General features: G+C 35.8%; 1 protein-coding gene across 8 annotated transcripts in view; it reads left to right on the plus strand.

Annotated features, from left to right (window-relative positions):
- Nucleotides 1–20827, plus strand: part of LOC150107493 (jouberin-like) — a 422644-nt gene that overhangs the window by 337356 nt on the left and 64461 nt on the right. For all 8 annotated transcript variants that reach the window (XM_090391911.1, XM_090391912.1, XM_090391908.1 and 5 more), the window contains one exon: nt 1190–1330. In XM_090391911.1, coding sequence (XP_090248037.1) covers nt 1190–1330 — 141 coding nt within the window. The remainder of the gene's footprint in view (nt 1–1189; nt 1331–20827) is intronic.

The raw sequence follows: 20827 nt of genomic DNA on the forward strand, positions 1-20827 counted from the left end.
TGCATGGATAATGGGTTACCAGAGTAAGTTGTGAGTGTTTTGTCTGTTAATGGGTTCGAGGAGAGGTATGATAGATTGCATGGATAGTTTGGATCTCCTGTGATGAGTCTTCAGACTCCATGGAGTTTCTCATACAATAATAATTACATAGAATGGCCAGAGGAAAATGTTTTTTCATTATGGGATATTAATGCAGTTGATGTGAAGTTAGTATTCTCTATATACAAGTAGACTTATTGTTAAGGTACTTCACTTGCAAACCATGATTGCTTCCACTTGCGTGAGAATTAAGAATATAAATTGTCAAGTATAACTCCCTACAAAAGAATGGCTTGAAACAATAGCCATGGTTTAAACTGGAAATGTATGAATACAACACAGTCAAGGGTTACTGAATTATTTGTCTTCTCGTTACACAAAATTTTGATAGAACTGCACATCAGAAATTAATATCTTAAATTCACAACAGTAGGCCATAAAAATTCTGACAATGGTTGGGTGAACTTCCTCCTGTGCACTATGTGCCTAACCATATGGATATGATGAGGAACACTTCTCTTCTTTCATTAACTTACATTTGTCCCACCAGAGATATGGTTTTAGAGAAAGATTTATAAAGCAGTCATTTGATGTTTTTTCCTTTTTTTTTTTTTTACAAAACATGATTAGAAATAAATCATTTATTATCATCATATTCTTGATTATGTACCTTCAAGCAGGGTACAGGATTAATATTATGATAGTACTACATGAAAGTTTACATCATTGCTAACTTCTTGTCAACAGTTTTCCTCCAGATTAACTTATCTATCAGGATTCCAGTATCAACGTTTATTGAGAGATAATTGTTCCATTCTGAAGCATTTAAGGAAACTGTAATATTATGACATTTTTTATGTTGAGGTATAAACTAGTCTTTCATATCACTATATAACCCCAGTTTTCTATTTAACTACGGTAAGTCACAGGTTATCTAGCCATTCAATATACTGTTGCTCACATATGACTTTGTAATACAAGCTAGATACAAAATTGCTCTTGAATAGATGGATAAAACATAATATACTGTAGTTTTTTATAGTCAAATTTTGCTAAAAAAAAAAAAAAAAGTAAGCAAAGCAGTTTTGGAAGTAAAAGTAAATAAAATTTGAGTGGTAATTTTACATTAAACTTTTTCTTTTCTTATTAGGAAAAAAATTAGCAGAATATTTGAAATTGCCTTATCGAGGTCCTGTTTCTTGTGTTGATTATCATCCTCATGAACACATGATAGCTGTATGTTCACTGGATGAAGGCATGCCTGTTCTCCTATACAGATATGAGCCTAAAGGTAAGGAACTTCGAACTCTAGTAATACTGTTATTATTCAAGCACTTCTGTTACAGTAATAAATCTCATGAAGGAAGGCTCTTCTATCCACACACACACAAAACTTGTCATACTTTCTTAAATTCATTCACATAGTCAATGTACCTATCCTTCTCTCTGGAATTCCATTCTAGTCACCATAAGAGAAATCTGCTCTTCATACCTCTACTTTCCAAAATTTGAACACAGCTTCCAGTTGATATTGCATCAGGATGTATAGAGGAATGATAACTTCCTTATTCCTAATTGTCAAACTTATGTTTCAACCTGACAACAATCCTCTGTATTGTCTTTCGCAATGTGTGTGTGTTCCCTAAACTTCAGTTCCTCTTAAATATCAATTCCTCTTCAGTTCTGGATCTCTTATCTTTTCATCAGGTTTTTGTTGTGAAATCCTGTTGATATACATAGTTTACAATCTCTTCAAACCAAAATGTAAAATGTGTACATTTGGTAACATCATTTCATGTCTATAGTCTACTTCCTCTTGACAGAACACAATATCAGACTTGTTATCTTCCTTCCAAACTTGTACCATCAGCTAAAGAGAGAACTTCCTTCAAATTATCCTCAGTGTCATTTATATAAATATTAAACAATAACAGCTAAATGATTGATTCCTGTAGCAAATCACTAGCCCCTTCCTTTCCTTTTACTCTAATGTTCCTTCATCAGAGCTCAGTATGTGTGTATGCATGCATGAACATTAGATTCTTCAGACTTGAATTGTCCTTGATCTCTGTATACATGGGGTATCATGAGAAATCAGGCATGAGATTAACTCTTATGATTATAGGCTGGATCGTGTGCTGCTCTCATACAAAACAGTTATAAAAGCATATATTTTTTTTATATCAGTGCTTCCTTCTATATATATCAGTGACCTACTCCAGTGGACCACCAAAATTATACACAGTTTTGTTGATGACTGCCCTCCTTTTCATTCAACAAACTCTCATTCACATCACTTGCCTTAGTATAATTGCATAGCATTATACATATCTGTAAGAATATGTGCTTTGCATTATGGGATACTAAGGCAAGTGATGTGAAGTCATTAGCCTCTATATATGAGTTGCCTGTCCTGAAGTATCTTCAGGATAAATATCACTTGGATAAAGAAGTATCACTTGGATAAAAGATTAAGCCAAGAATATAATTTCTTAGCATCTTAATTTATAGTATAACCAAGTGGAAAAGTTGAAAAACTTCCAACATGATTATGAGATAGTCTATCCAGAAAAAAATTTCAATTTAATGTTTGCATATTTTTAAAATACATAAGTTAAAAGACTTACTTATTTTACTAAAAGTGTGAGTTTTTACTGCTTTAAAGCAAAGTATCATGAGGATAACATGTAATGATGGTATTTTCTCTCACTTCATGACTGAAGTGGAAATTGGTAGTATTATGTGCACTGGATTATGTGTGAGTGAAAATAATACAGTAACTAGTAAACAGCTGAGACAACTGTGGTAGACCAGATATAGAAAAAATGGAAGAATATTTGGAACAAGTTAGTGTAAAGTTCCAGTAATAATAGTCTTTCATAAAGAAAGGACATTTTAAAATGTTAGCAGTTATGTTACAAAAGTAACTAGAATAACAAGTGGAAAGATGTTAAAGGAACTTTTAGGAACTTGATATATATACATGAAGTTTTTCATATAGAAAGAAGAATGTTTAACAGATATTAAAAATTTCCATTAGAACAGTAATGACTTTGTGTCTGTATTTCAAAGAACATATGTGGAAGTTAAACTTTTGAGTATTTAATAATTTTTCCTTGAAAATTCTTTGTACAGAAAGAGGGAGAAAAAATTGCAAATCTTGAAGAAGAAAGTAGAAAGAATGTTTTTTGTAGTTTTTCTAGAAGTATTTAAAGGAGGAATGCTGTAGTATTCAAAATTGAGGATTTATTGTCCAGACCTGAACTTTTCTATATTTTATTGTAAATAAGAATTCTACAGTTTTACCAAGATTTTCCAGAAAAAGAATTGTTTCTGCTAATGTTAATGAAGTCAATGAAGTTGCTCCATTCAACTTTTATTTGAAGTACAGCTGAATTTAATAGATAGATGTTCTTTTTAGCTGGCATATTTTAGTCCCAGATAAGCTGTGATTTATTCAGTTTTTTTTTTTTTTTTTTTTTTAGAACTTAAGATATTTTTTGTTATTAAAGTTTACTTCAGAATGTTGTATATTCCATTTTACAAATTTATTTAGCTTAGAATTACTAAACTGTTTTTCTTTTTTGTGTATAGAAGTGTAAAGACTCAATTTAAGTAATTATTGTGGAAGTTAAGATTTGAATTTTAAGAATAGAATGGTAATATACTTATCTTAGCAATATACATATATTATTATTATTAAGAGAGACCTCCAAGGAGTCAGGTACTCATCGAGGGAGGCACATACTACACTCACCAGCTATCATACTTATTCTTGAATTCATTCACACTTCTTGCACTCACAACATCCTGTGCAGTCCATTCCAAACACACACTACCCTATGAGAGAAAAATCTAGCCCTCATCCCCTTCTTAGTTGCATTCATTCTCAGCTTCCAAGGATGCCCCCCTTGTCCTTTCCCCACCCTCTATAAATTGAAAAATTCCATCAGTTGAAATCCTTTCAGAAGTTTGTAAGTCTCAATCATATCACTCCTCTTTCTCCTGTTTTCTAGTGTCTGCAGTCTACAAATTCTCAATCTGTCTTCATAATCAGTATTCCACAATCCTGATATCATTTTCACTTTGTACTCCTTTGTACTCTCTTGAAACCAGGAGACCAAACCTGCACACAATAGTCCAAGTGAAGTCTTATCAAGGCCTTGTAAAGAGGCAAAATAACATTCTTATCTTTACATGTAAACATTTGTTTCAGCATTGCAATTATCTTTTGAGTTGTATTTGCAATCTTTGCTACATGGCCTCTGAACGTTAACTTCCTATCTGCTAACACTCCAAGATCCCTAGCCTCATCAGTTTCTTCAAGCATAATCCCACCAATATAATAACATTGAATATCCAATCATGCCGAAGTGAATGACTTTATATTTAGTAACATTAAACTGACATCCATTTTCCCATGTGCACAATTGCAGCCTATTCAAATCATTCTGCAAGTACTGCATATCAGCAGCATTCCTGATTACACTACCTATCTTTTCATCATCAGCAAATAGCTGTATGTCACTTGTCAAATCCTTCCCAATATCATTAATGTATAGATTGAATAACAGTGGACCAAGCACTGATCCTTGTGATACACCACTGGTTACCTTAACTTTTGCAGACTCACATCCCCATATACTGCTTTTTTGATATCTGTCAGTCAGCCATCCTCTTATCCACACTGATATTCTAATCCAAACCCATATTCTTCAATGTATACAACAGTCTTCCATGCTGTATTCTGTCAAAAGTCGTAGCAAAATCCAAAAATATCATGGTGTATTCATTTCCCTTTTCTAGTTCAATGGTAACCTTGTTATAGAATGTGAGGAAGTTGCTAAAACATGACCTTCCCCTCTTAGTAAACCCATGTTGCTCATTGCAAAGTAGAGATTCACTGTCAACCCGTTTCTGAATGCATGCCCTAACCAATTTTTTCAAAATCTTCACCACCACTGCTGAGATACTAATTGGTCAATAGTTGGATACATTGGTCTTTACACACCCTTGTGCGATGGAATTACCATACATTCTTTCCATTCCTGTGGAATCATCCCTGTTTTGAGACTCATGTTAAACAGCCTGGTCAAAGAAATAGCCAGTTCAGCTGAACATGCTTTTAGCACACTTGCTGATATCCCATCAGTCCCTATTGCTGAATTCTTATTCAGTTTGAGCAATAGCTCAATCATATCTAGGATCTTATTTGTGTGTCTAGATTTCAGTATAGAAATCTGATACCACTTTATGAATACACATAAAACATTTTGCAATGGTTCAAGTTGTTACAAAATTTTTCTACAAAACCATGTCGCGTGCACACACACACACACACACACACACACACACACACACACACACACACACACACACAAATCATCACAACCTCCAGAACAGTAACTTCTATTAATCTAAATTCTGATCTCTAACCATTCTTCAATGGGCTCAGACAACATGTCAGTTTTATTACCAACAAAACACAGTTCTGTCTTATTTTCCACAAAAAAAAAGAACTATTTTCTCTTAGTCTTACTCCTAATAACACTCAAATCTCTAGACAAGATGAGATCTTTTGAAATGAACACATAGTTCCCCAGCAAAAATATTAAGACTTCTCTTTCACTTGTGTGTGTGTGTGTGTGTGTGTGTGTGTGTGTGTGTGTGTGTGTGTGTGTGTGTGTGTGTGTGTGTGTGTGTGTTACTTTACCTCTGATATGCTATTAATCCTATACAATATCACAAATCTGTTCAACCAGTGAATGCTGAGTGTGCATCTGAGGTGGTGCCTCAAAAGAGCTCCCTAAAATTCCATGACTCAATACAGAAGAGAGCAATTAGTGACCAATCTCTCATGAGATTTGTCACTCCACTCACTCTCACATAGGGATACAGTTTTTGCTGCTTTTACTTCTACAAATTCTTCCATGTCCAGTGTTCACCCAAACCAGCAGCAGTAATCTCTCTCCATTTTCTGTTAAATCATTTGAAGCACGTCTAGCAGCTCTTCACTTCACATTTCAACTACAAACCCACTCCTCCTTATCTCTTCTACTGCTGCCTTCTAGAACAGACTCCCATCCTATGTGTTTCACAGGAAATACAATCCACAGCTCTTCCTTCTTACATGGTGTTAATGTACTATAGGTTGCCCAGCCTTTCATGTATGGGACTATCATGAAAAATAAAAAAAAGCAGCATGCACTCTATTAAAAACAACTAGCCATAGCCAATGAAAGAGGCCATTTTAAGCAGAACACTACTCTATTTGCTATGAACATATGTTCAACAACACTAACTTAGTTCAGACTTAAGCAAAAAACATCTCATTAGATGTGTACAGAATTTAATAAATTTAGTTTAATCCTTTATCCAAGTGTGAGCAAACAAAGTTTGTGCCTGAAAGTATCTTCAGGACTTTCAACACCAGGAACACCAGGCAATTCATTGCAAAGGTGGAGCAAGCTAACATCACTCCTATCTCAGTATCTTCCATAATGCAAAGCACATCTCCTTGTGGATATGTAAAATGTTATGCATTAAGGGAAGGGCCACTATCCAGACTACTTTCGCCCTTTATTGAGGTCTCTTCAGTGGGAGCCAGGCCCAAGTGGAGATACCAGGCAGAAGCATTAGAAAGGTCATCTCTACCTATAGGAGTTGCCAAACGGTGTGCCACCTTTTTATTAAATTACTCTGGATTTAGAGAAAGATGTTGAAAGTTTATTTTTCACTTGGTTAGACTATAATAAATTTAGCTTAATCCTTTATCCAAGTGTGAGCAAACAAAGTTTGTGCCTAAAAGTATCTTAAGGACTGGGGTAAGGTAGTACAACACTGGGAAACTCGTTGCAAAGGTGGAGCAAGCTAACATCACTCCTATCTCAGTATCTCCCATAATGCAAAACACATCTCCTTGTGGATATGTACAATGTTATGCATTAAGGGAAGGGCCACTACCCAGAGTACAGAATTTAAAGTTTCCTACTTTAGAGTGTGATCAATCTCAGAACTTTTTCTGAAGAATGCCTTTGTGTAATGTGTAATTTTATATTGATTTATTCTATAAAAGTAATTTACTTTTCTGTATTTGACCTTGCTAAAACTGCTTCCATTTGAAATTTGTGTATTCCATAAGAAGCATATGGTTACCTTCTAAGTTATTGAAATCTGCATAGCCATTTAAAATATGCCTATTAAATTAATATCAAAATATCTAGAGTAAAGGGGATTGCATTAAATGTACTTTATTCTAGATAAAGAAAAAAAAAAGCCACTTACTTTCACCCAATAATATTACTCAATAAGAATCAGAGCAGCATAACTGGAAGGAGATTAATCTAGGGCTTTTGAATACTGGAGATGAATGAGAGTGGGCTAACATTTTGATTTCATCAAATCAAAATGTTAGCCCACTCAGTGCAGAATTTAGGTATGTTAGCCCACTCAGTGCACAAAGTGCAGAATTTAGGTATTGATGTATTATGGATAATTGTTGATAGTATTGATAGAGAGATACTATGGATAATTATTATAACTTATGGAATTTCTGGCAAATATGTGATGATAATAATAATAATAAAAAAAAACGTATAAAGGAAGTATAAGTGTCATTGCACAGCAAACAATATCAGAATGATTTGAGATAAAGGCTGGTGTGAGACAAGATTGCACAATGTCTGGACTGCTTTTTAGGATAATCATTGATTGGATTATGAAAAATTCTTCCCCTTCAAGTTTTTAAGGGGAAGAATTTTTAAAATGGAATCCTATATCACAGCTGGAAGATCTAAGATTATACAGATAACATAATTTTGAAAACACTGATATACAAGCAAAATTGGACTTAAAATAAACATGAATAAAACAAAAGTTCTTAAATTAAATGACAATTCCAGAAAGAAATTAAAATTGCCCAAAATGCAATAGAAGTGCAGAATACTTCAGAGCTAATACTGATGGTGGAACTGAAATGGATGTAATGCAGAGATTGACAAAAGCAACTACTGCTTTAAGAAAATTGAACAGTTTATAGAGATCATCCACAAATATTATAATAAAACCAAAATAGCAACACAACATTAAGACTGTTGAAACAAGTGTTTGCATAAAATATTTTAAATATTTTGGCCCCAGCATATACTGATGAATTATATAAATAACATAAAAAAGTATTTCCAATTAACTAAAAAAAATACTAAATAAAAAAAAAATAATAAAAAAAAAAAAGATGCAGATGGAAATGATTGGACATGTCCTGAGAATGGACAGGGAAAGTAATTGAGAAATCCATTACTAAGCACTTTTATGCTACCTGGAAACCTCTCAACTAATAAACAATTGATAATATGGATTTTGCAGTAGTCAGTCAAAAGGAGATCTTATCACTCACCAGGATCTCTTGTTATTTGGCCTTTATTGAAAAGACCTGGATTCAAATCCCATGTAATAGGATTTGGATATGATGAAACTGCAAGGAATCTATATTAGAGCTTTTCAACTGACAATGAGATATCTGTCTCATAAGAAGGTGGAAGCATTTTTTTTCTTCCTGGAAAATATTTTTCATGTCATAAACAAGCAGATGTGTTAAAGAACATACACAATTAACAGACATAATAAACTAGGCATATAGTATTAGTTGTTTGGCCAATAAATCTAGTTCACACAGCACTCTTGCTCAAGCCACCCATCTTTAAAACAAATTCCATTGAAAAGTTTGCAGAAAATACTTCAGTGTTTTCCCTTTATTCTGTTTGATAAAGGTTGCACAAAGGCTTCATAATTACCTTCCAATTGATGGTGTCCTGGCAATCTATCACACATTACATGTAGTGATAGATTGCCAGGGCAGTTTGAATAGTATAGTATATCCATTCCAATAGGTTGCAGGTTTAAAACTCATTGCAGAAATGGATGTTTGTGATTGTCTTTAGGTGGTAGATGAAATTCATTTGCTTGATGCAAAACTACCACCATGTTTATTGGAGGCTTAAAGATGCTTGAAAAAGTTGCGTATTTGGTCTCTCGAGCTAAAAAAATTAAAATTTATTTGGATTAAGTAAAATAAACACATACAAAAAATTACAAAAAAATAATTAAAGGTAGACAAAATCCTTACTCCACCCATGATGCTGCTGTATAGGTTTGCAACCTTTTGTGTGAGAGTCACATAAAAAATGGATCTTTATTTAGCAGTTAATGGATCAATCACATTAACTGCAAACACTGCAGTTAATGTTGGGCAACCACAGATGCTTAAAAGAGTGCTACTCTTTTAAGCGTCTCTCTCTCCCTCTTTTCCCCCCTCCCCTTTTATATCAATATTGCACTTCTTTCTCATTTCACAAACTTTGCACTATATAAATGAACCAAACATCTGAATACATCCACTTTTTCAATCCTAAATTCCAATCTTAAACCATTCTTCAACAAGATTCTGACAACCTTGTCAAAACTTAGGGTTATCTTATTTCTTGCAAAAAAGCAAACAAACATTTCTTCCAGGTTTGCTTTTGAAAATACTGAAATCTCTAGACAAAATGAGATATCTTCCTGCAATAATGCTAGTCTCCAATGTTTCTTATTATAAACATATTACAGTATTGCTTCCTAAGCATCCAAGAAATTAGGCTCTCACTTTTACTCCAAGCATTATTATGCCTCTGAGCAATGTTAACAATTATTATAAATTGTTAATATCATATAGATCACAACTCTTTTTACATTTTGGATGATACTCCCTCTCCCATAAATGCATAAGACCCCTAGAAATCCTTAACAGAAGAGAGCAATCGTTGAATAATGACCCCCTCTCTCTCTCTCTCTCTTTCTCCCCCCCCCCTCATTCATTAACTTACTTTCACACAGATGTGCAGTTTCTTCTGCATATATTTTCTACAGGTATTTTCATGATCACCGTTCATCAAAATTGGTATCAACATGTTCAGCACCTCTCAAAATTCACCTCCAAACTTACAAAATAAGTTTTTTTCCCTTTTTTGTCTGTTCTCTTGAGTATTATCCATTAGTAGAGCCTCCCTTTTTATGTATTTACATAATTTTTTTACTTATTTACATCACATTTGCTATTAATAAATTGTTGAGGGGAAAGCCCCTCACCTTTCTGTCCATTTCCTACTAGGGTTGAACATTCTATGTGGGATTACCATTGTAAAAAAAATAATTTTTGGGGTCTAGCTTCATTGGTAGCATTACTTCCTAGCTTCCATGGAGTTCAAAGACTTAATGTGGGAGGTTGAACACTCACAGACCACAATAACTGTCATACCTTCCCTTGAATGTGTTCAGTATTGGAGCACTTACCACCTTCCAAGCAAAAAATCTCCTTTTAGCTTCCTTACTTACATTACCTTTGCTTAGTTTCCAGGGATGACCTCTTGTTCTCACATCACCCATTGTCTTATGCAATAATTCCTCTGTATCTATTTGATAGGCTCCTCTCACCAATTTATATATTTAGTCATATCACCATCCCTTCTCCCATCTTCTAAGCTCTGAAGACCACATTCCTTTGGTCTGTCCTCATACTCAATATTCCTGTCCTGAGTTAGTTATTCACCTCTGCACTCTCTATCCAATATTTTCTTATCACTAGTATAACTAAGTGACCAGATCTGTGTACAGCAATCCAAATGAGATGTAATTAGTGCTCTGGAAAGTTGTTTGTTAAAAAAAAAGTGATATTGCTTATAAATTGTAAACCGAGAGCCTGTGTAGCTCAGTGGAAGCGGTGTTGGCACTCCTCAGCACTAAGTCGCCCGAAGATAGACTTCAAGTTCAAGTCTAGTTGCCGACTAGAGGAACTTTTACTAAGCCTTTTTCGACCGGTTTCTGAGTTAGTCAATCTCTGGCATGGGCAAGTGGGTTTTTTCTCCTGGAAACTCAGGTTTTTTGTCCCATAAACTCAAGAAAATCGACCATAAAACCCACACTATTTCAGACATTAAAAGTATTGTGTTAGAGTTAGGGACCATGAGATGGCATCACTTGTTGTTGTGCCGTATCTTCACTGTGGCCTGCTTAATTAGTGATAGCTTTGGGCCAGTTATCTCTGATTGGCTACTAGTGGATATCGAACTGCCCACTCAGTCTCTAAAAGTTAGATAGGGCTAAAACAGCCTCACCTACGCCCTATATGGGAATAAAAAGGCATTAGCTGATCGATAAATTGAAACCACATAAATTGTGTGCGACTCCAATTAGATCGAGATTAACTTTTGTCTTAGTAAAACTGAGGCTAATGATAGCAGAAAAATCGCAGCCAAAAAACGGTAGGAGTGCTACAAGATGTTGATTACTCTGCATTTCAGGCTAGTTGGTGCAGGATAGAGTCAGCAAGGTGAAATATACAATTGGTTTGCTGCTAGAGAGGGCAAGGGAGAATGCAAATGATATGCATCATCTATGAAAAGAATGAATTCAGGACAAAGTTATTATTGGGGGAGGGATTTCAAATATCAGGACATAGATTGAAAGGTGGAACTGCTGCTAAGAAATGATTACTTGAGATAGTATGTAATGAAGGGGACTGTGGGTGCAAAGAATGCTAGATCTGGTGAAAGTGATATTGCCTCCAGCTCGGGAAAGCGATCATGTAACCTTGACCTTGGAGATTGACAGTTGTGTAGAATTTTCTATTAAGAAGATGTTTATGTGAAATTACAAAGCAGATAATAACAAACTGAGGAGCCAACTTGAATGGAGGGTAAAAATATTAGCAGCGCAAGGGAGACAGGGTGCTTGAAGGAAGCAGCATCAGACTGTATAACTTAGAGTCAGAAGGATAAACAAGGTAAGAGTTAGATGGAAAAATAATATCATTAAGCAGAAGTTACTGAACAAGGTGGAGGGTATATAAAGAAAAAAACAACCAGCAAGCTCATGAGCAGCACAAGACACAAGCCAGAAAGGTGATCAGTATGGTAAGGAATTCAGAAGATGATTATGAGAGAAGGCTGGCAAAGCAAGCTAAAGAAAATACCAAACATTTCTTTCACAGTGTGGTGGCAAGTAAAAGGAAAAACAAGGAAGTGATTATGGTAATATAGGCAACAGTGAGTAATGGTTTTGCAAGTATATACCATCCAGTTGGAGATATGTGAGAATAGAGGTAGATAAATTGGAAATGCCTGGGATATTGAAAAACCTTAGTGCAAATACAGTCATGGGATTAGATGGGATATCAGTCTGTTTATTATATAATGTGCAAGGGAAATGGCAGCTTCGTTTGCTGTTTAATTTAAGCCTGAGATCTGGGAAGGTGTGCCAGGAAAGTGGAAAGATGACAAAATAGTTCCAATGCATAAAGGACACCCCCAAGATAGAGATAGCAAATTACACACCCATCAATATCTCAGGAGTTTTGGTTAAGATATTGGAGAAGCTGGTAAAAGGTAGAATTTAGGAATGGGTGAACAGGAATGTGGTATTTGTGTGTGGGGGGGGGCATGGATTTGTAAAGGTAGGTCATGCTTTAGTAATCTGCTCACTTTTGACCAGATATTGCATGGATCCAGTTGCATCAATTGGAGCAAATAGGGTTGGATGTGAAACTAGTGATATGGATAAGAGATTTGCTGATGGGCAGACTTCAAAGAGTACTATATGAGGGAATTGAATTCAGGAGAAAACAGGTGACCGAGTACAATAGGGTTCTGTACTTGGAGTGCTGTTATTTAATTTGTATATCAGTGCTATAGGAAATTGTTTAAGGAGAAATATCCAGCTGTTTGCTGACGGGAAGAGCAATTCACTGTTGCTCTTCCCTAATCTTGGAGTCATCCTTAGAAGTTGCATAAGAGTGTGTAGTTAGTAAGGGTATATGGGCTAGATTTTTTTCTAAGAGAATGGTGAATGAGTGGAATGAATTGTAGTTGTGAGTGCCCTGACAGGAAATGAGTTTAAGGTATTGTGTGTATAAAGGTTAGTGTGGATCTCCTGTGATGTCTTCTAACTCGATAGTGATGCTCATATAATAATAATAATGAAGATAAATAGAAAACCTGCAAGATGAGTTAAAAAGGCTGGCAGTATGAGTAACAGATGATGGTCACCAGCTTATTTAACTCATCCTACAGGTTTTCTATATCATTAAAGTATAAAGTCATGCACTTTGGATGAAGAGATCACAAGTCATTGTACTATATCGATGGAACTGAACTGTAGAAGTTTGATGAGGCCTGAAATTTGGGGATGATTGTGGAGAGGGAGTTGAAGATCAGAGTGTGTATGTATATGTATATATATATATATATATATATATATATATTGCATAGATAGCCAGAACAGCTCATCAGACTACTTAGATTTTATCTATAATAAAGCTTAGCAGTATAACTAACACAAAGAGGAAAAAATACATTTATTAAACTCACTAATATTTTTGCTGGTTTTCTACCCAGCATCATCAGAGCACAATGATAATTGTGACAGGCACATGGCACTAAACCAAATAATTGTAGAAACAATTTAAATTGTAACTGATACCTAATGTCCTTACATGATGCCCTCTATGGTTCAGGTAACTACAAAATTAATTCAGAGAAGTCCAGCTATTGAGTCTTCCAGATCTTTGGTAAATTAATGTATCCATACTTGTTGAGGTTGGGATAGTGCTTCATAGCTGATGCTGATTCTAAGAATAGCCTCTCAGAGCTTTAATGACTCCTATGTAATAAAGATGTTTTTCTCCATCTGATCCTATGTGAAGGAGTATCCAGAGCATAGTCTGCTAATTCCGACGTGCTACATAGATCTCAGATGTAATTTTTATGTTCTTCAAGGCGTATGTTAACTGATCTACCAGTCTGTCCAAAGTAGACTAACTTGCAGGAACAAAGATCTTCATACACTCCCAGATGTTCAAGAGGATGTAGTCAATCTTTAGGAGAACATATAAAAGTAGCTAGTTGAATGAAAGGTTTTAAGTTGTATGGAGATCATATTTGGAAAGAACGTTGGCTATTTTTTATGATGTACCCTTAAACATATGGAATGGGAATGGTTTTGCTGTGATCCCGCATGTTGGGTGTAAGAGGATTGGGATGGATGTAATATTTTATCTATTTTATATGGACTGTAGCCATTGGCTAAAAAGGCGTTGCGAAAGTCCCTAAGCGTTTCAAGGGCTGAATCATTTGACCAAATAGTCTTGGCTTGGTGAGTAAGAGTTTTGAGAATGCCATACTATTGGGAAGGGTGGTGGTGGTGTGATTGTTTATATAAATACTAACCCTCTCGTACTGGTCAGTATATAAATACTGACCAGTATGAGAGGGTTTTATAGAGAAGGATAATGAGCTATTAGGAAGTCCTGTCACTAGTGTATCTAAAAAAGGGAAGACTATTGGTACTTTCTTTTTCTATAGTGAAGTTTATTTTAGGATGTTGGCTGTTAAGATGTGCCAAAAATGTATGTAATGAGTCTGGACCATGAGACCAAACAGCAAACATGTCATCACTGTAGCTCAGCTAAACTGTTGTTTTCTGTCAACTGTTGTGTGGTGGTGTTGAGAGCTTGGTTTTAAAAAATATTTTTCCTGTGGAAAGGAAAAATATACAAGCAGCTAGATGGGACTGCTATGGGCTGTCCACAACGAGTCTCTGATGCCATGGAAATGCCCAAGAAAATATTATTATTTATACTGGTACATCATGGAATCAAAAGACTCAATGCAGGAGAGTGACACAATCCATTAACATAAAATCTATCATACATCTCCTTAAACTTATTCACTGTTAGGATTCTCACAACCACCTCTGGCAATCTATTCGACTCATTCACCACTCTCTAATGCCCCTACTAACCACACCTTTAGACAACTTACAAGTGTGACCCTTGTTTTCTCCCTACCCCCATGTACTGAAAAATTTCTTTTGTATCAGTCTTATAGAAACTCTTTAGTAACTTATCATATCCCCACTCTCTGCATGTCATCTAAACTCTGCAATCCACACACCTTTAATCTGTCCTCTTAGGGAACTTTCCACAGACCTGTCACAAGCTTAGTCACTCATCTCTGAATCCCTCCACTACCTCCCAGCCCACTAGAAATACAGGTGGCCAAATCTGTGCACATTAACATGTGGCTGAATCATAGCCTTATAAAGAGAATAATAATAACCTCCCTATCTTTACTTGCCAATGTGTTCTTCAACATCCAAGTAATCTTCTGAGCTATTTTGCCAACTCTTGCAATGTGTGCTCTGAATTTCAAATGTCTAGCTTCATTATTTTCTGTAATCAAGTACCATCAATATGATACAAAGTATGTAACCCTTTCATCCCAAAGTGCATTACTTACGTTTTGCAACATTAAATTGACAACCATTGTCCTTTTCCCACACTACCAATTTATTAAATCATCCTGCAAGAAATCTATATCACCATACAAATTAAGTGGATATTAAATCCAACATCATTTCAAAACCAACTACAGCTATAGAAGTTTCGTGTAAAATTTGACCAGAGAGCTTACAGGAACACGCCTGCCGTCAGACTATGAGTTGCCCTAGCCAAACCTAATAGGTGGCATGAACGCTAAAGCACCCATATATTCGCCTCCTATTGGTTCATTTTGATAAGGTTTCACTGACCTGACAGCTATTTCAAATTCATTGGTTTGGTTTTCGTCAGGGATACTGTTTAAGTAAAGATCCCTCTAAAAATTAGGCAACACTCCCCTCCCCCCCCCCCGGACCACTCCCTACGAGTGACCAAAAGATCATCCAACTCGGCTTTGATTCTACCCAGTGACAGGCTCACCCCACCACTGAGCAGAACCACTCATATTCCAGGGAAAAGCATCCACTGACATCCCCCCCCAGGAGCCATGATGGAGAACACCCTCCCCTGATCACCACTCAAATCACTCTCTTAGGCAAAACCCCCCAAAATCTAATCCTTCCCTCACCAGGAGCAAAATTCCGGAAGAAACCTAAAAGAGCAAAAACTCTCAGTACTAAGAAACTCGAAGCGTCAGAGAGTGTATTTTCCGTAAGCGAACTCTCAGTCATACTTAAAGTATTTACTAAAAATAAAGAGCCAAAGGCTTCAAATCGGCAATGCAAAATTATACAAATTAAGTGGATATTAAATCCAACATCATTTGAAAGCTGACTACAGAAACTATAGAAGTTTTGTGTAAAATTTGACCAGAGAGCTTATGGGAATATGCCTGCCGCCATACTACGAGTTGCCCTAGCCAAACCTAATAGGTGGCATGAACGTTAAAGCACCCATATATTCTCCTCCTATTGGTTCATTTTGATAAGGTTTCATCCGACAGCTGTTTCAAATTCATTGGTTTTTATCAGGGATCAGGCAGAAACCTAAGAGAGCAAAAACTCGAAGCGTTGGAGAGGTGTATTTTCCATAAATGAACTCTTGGTCGGTGCATAAAGTATTTACTAAAAATAAAGAGCAAAAGGCTTCAAATCAGCGATGCAAAATTATACAAATTAAGTGGATATTAAATCGAACATCATTTCAAAGCTGACTACAGAAACTATAGAAGTTTCATGTAAAATTTGACCAGAGTTTAGCTATATCACCTTTATCAACTATTGCCCTCGCCAATTTGTATCATTGGCAAACAACTGAATATCTCTTCAAATCTCCTGCTACATCATTAATGTACAAATTAAAGATTATTATTAGTAGTAGTCCAGAGCCCTGGGCACTTCATTAGTCACCCTCATTTGCTTTGATTCCACTCCACTCCCCTCCCCTCTGATGTCTAATAATAAGTTATTCTAAACAGTATGATTCATAGCACAGCACATGGCACTGATGCAGACTAGAACAATGGTGTCCAAGATCTTGTTCAAGGAATTCAACCTGAAGACTTGATGCAGTGTAGTCTGCGAAATATATTCTTTACCAACAAGAGCAAGCAGACTTTTTGAAAGCGAGAGTAGTGAGAGCGTATGTAGGGTTTGAAAGACAGTGAAGCAGTAGATGTAACAGAGAATGGGTGTAAAAATGTGAGTGATGGAAAGATGGAGGTTAGGAATGAGAAAGAGTAAAAGTGATGAGCATAAGGATGATAACAGAAGATATAAATAATGAAGAGTAGTTATAATGAGAAAGAGAGATAGCGCACATTTGCAGAGTCCTTCACAGGACAAAGTGCGAGCTTGAGAGAATGTGGAAACATCTGGCAGGCTGACTAATTTAGATTTATGAATGAGGCACCTCGAGCTATTAAGCCAGCATATTATATCTGTTAATTGTGGATGTTCTAATGGCTGGTTTGTCTGTTTTGTGGGATGAAAAACAAGTAATTATCCAACTGACTCACCCTCAGGGTCTGGCAGGTATAGCTGAGAAGAGGAAAAAAAAGTAAGAAAAGGTGTAAGAAAAGAGAAAGAAATGCTTCATTCAGCAAGAAAGGGAGAGTAAGGAGAAAATTTTGTACAGTGATTCCATGATGAGAGGAGTGCTTGCAGAGAACATGATGAAATCATGCTTCCCACGTGTGCAGATTAATTATGTTAGTGAGGCTATTAGGATGCAAAAAGGAAAAGTGAAAGAGTTGTGTTTTTGGCAAGTATGAATGATTTGAAGGGAGATAAATATGGTATTTGGGAGGACATGAAAGAGTTAATAAAATTAGCAAAAGAGAAGAGTCAGAGAGTAAAGATAGTAAGTTTGTTGCTATGGTATGATGGAGGTGAGTTGGGGAGGAGGTTCATGATTGCAAATGAGTCAATGTGTAGGTTATGCATGAGGACGATTGATGTGGAGTTTATGAATGTACAGGGTGAGTTTGATGAACTCAAGTACTTATATAAGGTAGATGGTTTGGAGTCAGGAAAAAAGTATTGCTAAATGAAGTTGAGAGAGTTAGGTTAGGTGCAAAATTAGGGACTAGAGCTATTGGGAGGGGGTTGAAAATGAACAAAAATGCTGAAGATAGTTTTGCAGGTAAAAAATCAGAATGGAATTAAGAAAGTTTGAGTGTGGTTAGTAGTTGGAAGGGGTTCAATCGTTCGATGCTGTTGGCACACTCTCCCTCAATGAGTCTTTGGACTACCTGGAGGTATCACATAATAATAATAATAATAAAGAGTAAGGGTAGTTGGGGACCTAAAGGACTACTGCATTTTTTGTACACTAATATGCCAGAAGCATTTCAAACAACAGGAAGGGATTTTTTTTAATATTTTAAGTGGGTAAAATATGAGGGGTATAGTATTTTCATGGAAGATAAAGTGAAAAGGATGGTTGGGGAGTATTGATATTACTGATGACAGCAGATGAACTGCATCCAAAAAGAGGAGTTCAGCAGGAAGCAGAGCCTTTGAGGCAATCTGGTGTGAGATAAAGACTAACAGAGCAATTTTTTTCCACTTGGTTTGACTATAAATTATAAATTTAGTTTAATCCATTATCCAAATGTAAGCAAACAAAGTTTGCGCCTGAGGTATCATCGGGACTGAGGCAACTCATGGTAAAGGTGGACTAAACTCTCATCACCTCCTTGCGAACATGTATAATGCTATGCATTAAGTGGAGGGCCACTACCCAGACCAGTTTCGACCTTTGTTGAGGTCTCATCAGTGGGAGCCGGACCCATTGACGAGACCTCAATAAAGGTCGAAACCGGTCTGGGTAGTGGCCCTTCCCTTAATGCATAGCATTATACATGTCTTCAAGGAGATGTGCTTTGCATTATGAGAGATACTAAGACAAGTGGTGAGAGCTTAGTCCACCTTTACCATGAGTTGCCTCAGTCCTGAAGATACTTCAGGCACAAACTTTGTTTACTTACACCTGGATAAAGGATTAAGCTAAATTTATAATTTATATATATGGCTGGTTGCTGCTGCTATAGGCTAGAGGATGCAAAGGATACAGATGGTATCATTGGTAAATAAGTTCAACAAGCAAAAGGCAAGTAATTGTTATCGATGACTTCAATTATGGGAACATAGACTAAAAGCAGGAAAGCATACTTGGGCAGAAGGAAATGAAATTTATACAAGTTGAATAATTAGTAACTGCATCAGAGGATTTGTCTGTAACCAAAGTGACCATATTGCCACCATTCAACAAGAGTGATTATGCCAGGAGACTACTTGGAGTGTCATGGCATAAGAAACCGCAAGGATCAGATAGTTGATCAGCTTATTTATTAAAAGAATGTGCTAGGGCATTGACCAGATTGTTTAATTTAAGTTTCAGCTCTTTAGTTGGGGTTCCAAGGCAAAGAGGAAAATAGTTCCATTTCATTAAGGAAGCTCTAAGACTGAGATAACAAATTACCAGCATCTCTAAGGTGGGTAATTCAGGAATGTGTTGATAAGAGTGGGATATATGAGACAGCATGGTTTTATTTAGTGTAGGTTATGCCTAAGTAACTTACTTTTTTTATAATAAAATGTCATCTGAGTTCCATAAAACTAATGCTACATGATACTGCTGGACTTTGCAAAGGAATCTGACAAGATTTTGTATGGAATTCTTACAAAAATTGCAGCAAATGGGAAGAGGTATGAAGTTGATGATGTGAATAAGCTAATGGAGAGATGTGAGACAGTGGCTCATTCAGAAGTAGAGTTCAGAAGGCCCGTAAGAAAGTACTTCAGGCACAAATTTTGTTTACTTGCATTTGGATGAAGGATTGGACCAAGAATATAATTTCTTAGCATCTTTAATTTATAAATCTCTATGATGATGAAGAGAACATGATCGACGATTTACGACACCTTAGGTTATGTGCGACAACAGATACCACTCTACCTACAAGAAATGAGATACAACACATAATCAAGAATCTTCCTAATAATAAATCACCTGGGTGTGATGGCATCCCTGCAGAACTGCTGAAAGCTTTGACTGGTTACAATAACACCTACTTAGTGGACACCATTCATCACATCCATAAAACAATAGAATTACCTGAATCTTTTACAACATCACTCTACATACCAATTCCGATGAAAAATAATGCCTAAAATTGTGAGGATTATGGAACTGTGATCCTAATCTCTCATCCATCTAAAATCATTTTAACCACTTTTACTATTTAGAGACACTTGTGACATTATGATTAAGACATGTAAACACAAGATTATTTTAATATTTGCCAAATATTTCAGTCTGAAAATAACAGACTATCTTCAGTGGCTACATAGAAACAGTTTTTAACAAAGTGGAATACTAACAATTGATCATTCAAAAGTAGAATGAGCCGTGTGATGTTACATTGCTAAGTATTAAAGAGAGGAAAAATTTCATCAGACTGATGATTAAACTATAGGTATTAATTCACAATTTCATGCAATAATCTTAATTCATAAATAACACTAGACTAATGTAGGAATTACAAGTCTCAATTTAAAAAATAAATAAATAAATAAAATAAAATAAAATTAATGTGTTATCATGATTAAACTTTCTCATATTTTTGATAAGGAAATACAGTCATTTCGATTCAAGTTAGGGTGTTGAAGTAAGTCTTCAGCACTTTCTTTAAATAGACGTTCAAATTTATAGCGACATCTGTGTAAAAGGCGAGTCTTGGACCAGAGGATGTTGTGGCTTGTCTCTATCCCGTGCTGAGCCAATCCAGACTTATCGGATTTGTTGTGCTGAAAGTATGATTGATGTTCTTGAATTCTTTTTTCTATAGAGCATCCTGTTTGAGGACAGATTGCAGTTACAAGGAACTTGATACACACCAGGCAGAGACATAGTTGAGCATTTATCTTTAGAAGAAGGGAAATAGGTGGATATTTTGTTAATAGGTATATAAGT

The sequence above is a fragment of the Typopeltis vanoorti genome, chromosome 4, assembly GCF_054136105.1.
Source record: "Typopeltis vanoorti isolate ZY-2024b chromosome 4, IOZ_Tvanoo_1.0, whole genome shotgun sequence".
Lineage (NCBI taxonomy): Eukaryota > Metazoa > Arthropoda > Arachnida > Uropygi > Thelyphonidae > Typopeltis > Typopeltis vanoorti.